The sequence below is a fragment of the Brassica rapa genome, unplaced genomic scaffold, assembly GCF_000309985.2.
Source record: "Brassica rapa cultivar Chiifu-401-42 unplaced genomic scaffold, CAAS_Brap_v3.01 Scaffold0973, whole genome shotgun sequence".
In the NCBI taxonomy this organism is placed as follows: Eukaryota; Viridiplantae; Streptophyta; class Magnoliopsida; order Brassicales; family Brassicaceae; genus Brassica; species Brassica rapa.
The window spans coordinates 6273-9298 of record NW_022610909.1 but is presented as its reverse complement, the minus strand read 5'-3'; the positions used below and the strand labels follow the sequence as shown (position 1 = coordinate 9298).

At 41.4% G+C, this 3026-nt stretch overlaps 1 protein-coding gene across 1 annotated transcript; it reads right to left on the bottom strand.

Moving 5' to 3' along the window:
* Positions 1–876: 876 nt before the first annotated feature.
* LOC117131470 lies at positions 877–2686 on the bottom strand. Its single transcript, XM_033283592.1, has 5 exons — positions 2283–2686; positions 2023–2075; positions 1687–1811; positions 1480–1607; positions 877–946 (listed from the first exon to the last, which is right to left on the bottom strand). Exons 1-5 carry the CDS (start codon positions 2684–2686, stop codon positions 877–879), a joined length of 780 nt encoding a protein of 259 aa, XP_033139483.1.
* Positions 2687–3026: the final 340 nt, after the last annotated feature.

Below are 3026 nucleotides of genomic sequence, written 5' to 3'. Positions count from 1 at the left end.
GGATAAGAGAGCTTTCTTGGGACCTTCTTGAATGCTTGGTAGATGCTGATCTCGTCCTTGCCTTGGTAGAAAAAGAGCTCTTGGAGTTTGAATGCAAGAGACTCCAAATAAGGCAGTTTGGTGATAATGGGGATCTTCTTATTCCTATGTGGGCTGGTGCATGGGATGAAGTTGTAGAACTCTTCTGGCTCGTGTATAATGTTTCCGGGATGTCATGGTTTAGTCTGGACGTCGTCTGGTTCTCCTGGTTGGATTGGAATTGCTTGGAATGGATCAAACCAAAAGATTGTCCAATCTTTCCATAAATAGCTCCGGTTGGATTTAAGTGATTCTCCATTGAACCGACTGATCTCCTGAGTTCTGGTGCAGCTAAGGACTTCTGGAATACCTCCTGATTGGTTGAAATGATCTCCTGATCGCCAATGTCTTGTTTGAAGCTGATTGAACCGGTTAGCTTCCAATTGAGGCAAGTGTAGAACTGGTTTGACCGGTTTTGAAGATTGGATCATAACTTCATAATTCCGTGGCCATTTCTCCTGATCTTGGGCTTTATGGAAAGGTGATAAACTCCTATTGACTCCTATGATGGGCTTTGCTTCAGGCCGCTCCTTAATTGAGCTTGAATCTTCTTCTAAGGTCGGGTACTCGCAGATGGACGGGTTGGGAAACCTCTGAATTGTAAAATTCATAACTTCTTGCTCCGTGATTATATTGGCCCAATTCCAATTAGCCTGGACTCCATCTTGAGTGAAGAATCCATAAAAATTAGACTCGTGATTTAAACCCTCCTGGTTTGTAAGATATGGCTTTTTTAGTGCACATATATCCTGGTTGGCGCCTTGGCTGGTTGAGTAGGGTGTTGGGTCGACCTCTGGTTCAGCTGCTGAATTGCTGGCCGCAACATTCCCTCCCCCTTGAAAAGGTTTCGACCTTGAAACTGTATAACCTGCACCAAGATAGAGCAAGTCAGCTTTCATACTCATTTGATATTCTAAGGTCTTACCTTGATATTGTTTCGGTTTGGGGATGGATTGTGCATCTGGTGGCTCTTCTTTCAGAAAATAGGATAGGATCACGCCTCTGCTATTGACTTTGGCATTTTTTATCTCCTTCAGTGGATGGTCCTTCATACTCCTAGTAGGCTCAGTTCTGACCATCTTTGGGTTTGATTCTCCTAGCAACAAAAGATTATCCGGTGGGATTTCTTTGAAGCTTTCTCCTTTGCATTATATCTGTGTTTGGACACTGATAAAAACAATTTGAAATTTCCAGACTTACTTTGATAGCTTCCACAAGTTGAAGAATGATTTTCTTCTTTGGAAAACTTGTTTTTGTTTGCTGCCTTCTTTGCATCTTTTGACCTTGGTGGTTATGAACTTCAACTTCTTTTATTCCTGGATCAAAACTTTTTGGCAAAGACAAGTGCATTATATCTGGATAATCAAGTGTCTTGGACGTTTTAAGATCAGAGAAGATTACCTTAAGTCTTGGCATTTGAACACATTGTTCAACACTAGACTTCCACTTGTGAGGTGGTTCATGGCTGGGCTTATGGTCTGGTTCTTTCCTTGGAACTTCAGTAAGAAAATAGCTTTCATATTTACTCTCTACATCAAGAACACACATGTCAATACCAGTATCTCTAGGTGGTGTTTGACACTTACCTTGGTTTGATACTTTATTTACTGGTTTTGCTTCTTTAAGCAACATGAACTGCATTGTGTCTTGAACCTTCTCCTGGTTCGTCACTGGTGTGGCGCCTGGTGGCTCTTCTCCTTTGAATTCATGCTCTTTAATTCCTGTTACAACACCTTTTGACAAAGACAAGTGCATTACACAAGAATTTGGAACCAAACAAATCAGATTGAATAAAACTATCACTCTTCATAGATAAATCTGTTTTCTTTTCTAGTGATGTTTCTATCAATACTTGCTTAGTAGGACAAACTACAGCATAGTGTCCTTTCTTATGACATCTATAACATGTCTGATATTTTAAATCCTCAGATTTAGAAGACTTACCTTGGCTTGATGGGTCTTCTTCCTTTGGGTTTAAAATCTCCTTGTCTCTTGGACTTAAATCATGGACAACTTTGGATCTCAACAAGGATGTGGAGATCGTGTCTTTCTAGACCTCAGGACCTGGCTTAGCATCCTTGGACAAAGACAAGTGACTCATACCAGTTGTAGATGATTTATAAACAAATTTATCAAGTATTGGACTTACCTTGGCCTTTTCTTGAAAAATCGGTTTGTCTGATTTTTCTTTGTGTCTGGCCAACGTGTCTTGGCTGACAAAGTTCTTTCTCTCCATGGTCTTTGGGACCTCATAAGGTTGGGATTGATCATAGAAAACCGTGTGCCCCTGGTTTGGCCGAATCTGATCTTGATGGATCAAGCTTCTATGGCCTTGTTGTGGCACCACTCTCTTTGCCTCTTTGGACCCATGGCTTGAAAACCTCCTTGGGTACCTTTCTCTAATATCTGGTGTTGGAAGTGAGGATACATACTTCCTGATCATGGCCTCTTTAAGATCTTCCCACGTTTTGATAGTCTCTCTTTGACTCTTCCATCTTGCACTATCTACACCTTTCCACCATTTGTCTGCACTTCCGGTGAGTTGTTTGATGGCATGGCTCAGCTTTTCTTTCTTTGGCACGCCATGGTATGAATACCAATCATCCATGGTTCTTTCCCATTAGAGATAGTCATCTGGCCAATTGCTTCCTTAAAAAGAATAAATCTTAACTTCATTAGCAGATTTAAAATCAAGATAAGTATTAGTTAAGTATTTATGAGTTGAAGAAGTATGGTGTGGGGTGATCCATGAAGGATCTGGTGGCTTGGGCTCAACATAGCCAGCCTCTGGTGCATCTCCAAATCTTCTTTCTCCATGTTGTGGTCGTCGGCCTTGTGGCTTAGTCCTTTTTCCCAACTGAGCAATCTTATCTGAGCTCTTGTATAGCTATTAGTTGTTGGCTCAGAGTGGCCTCTATGGTTTGGCCGTGTGCTTCTCCTACCATTGC

Coding starts and splice junctions, on each gene's coding strand:
- LOC117131470 (XM_033283592.1), bottom strand. CDS start 2,686: ATGGATGATTGGTATTCATACCATGGCGTGCCAAAGAAAGAAAAGCTG. Junction 1,812..2,022: donor AGAAGACCCATCAAGCCAAG/GTAAGTCTTCTA, acceptor CTTTGTCAAAAG/GTGTTGTAACAGGAATTAAA. Junction 1,608..1,686: donor TGCTTAAAGAAGCAAAACCA/GTAAATAAAGTA, acceptor TTCTTGATGTAG/AGAGTAAATATGAAAGCTAT.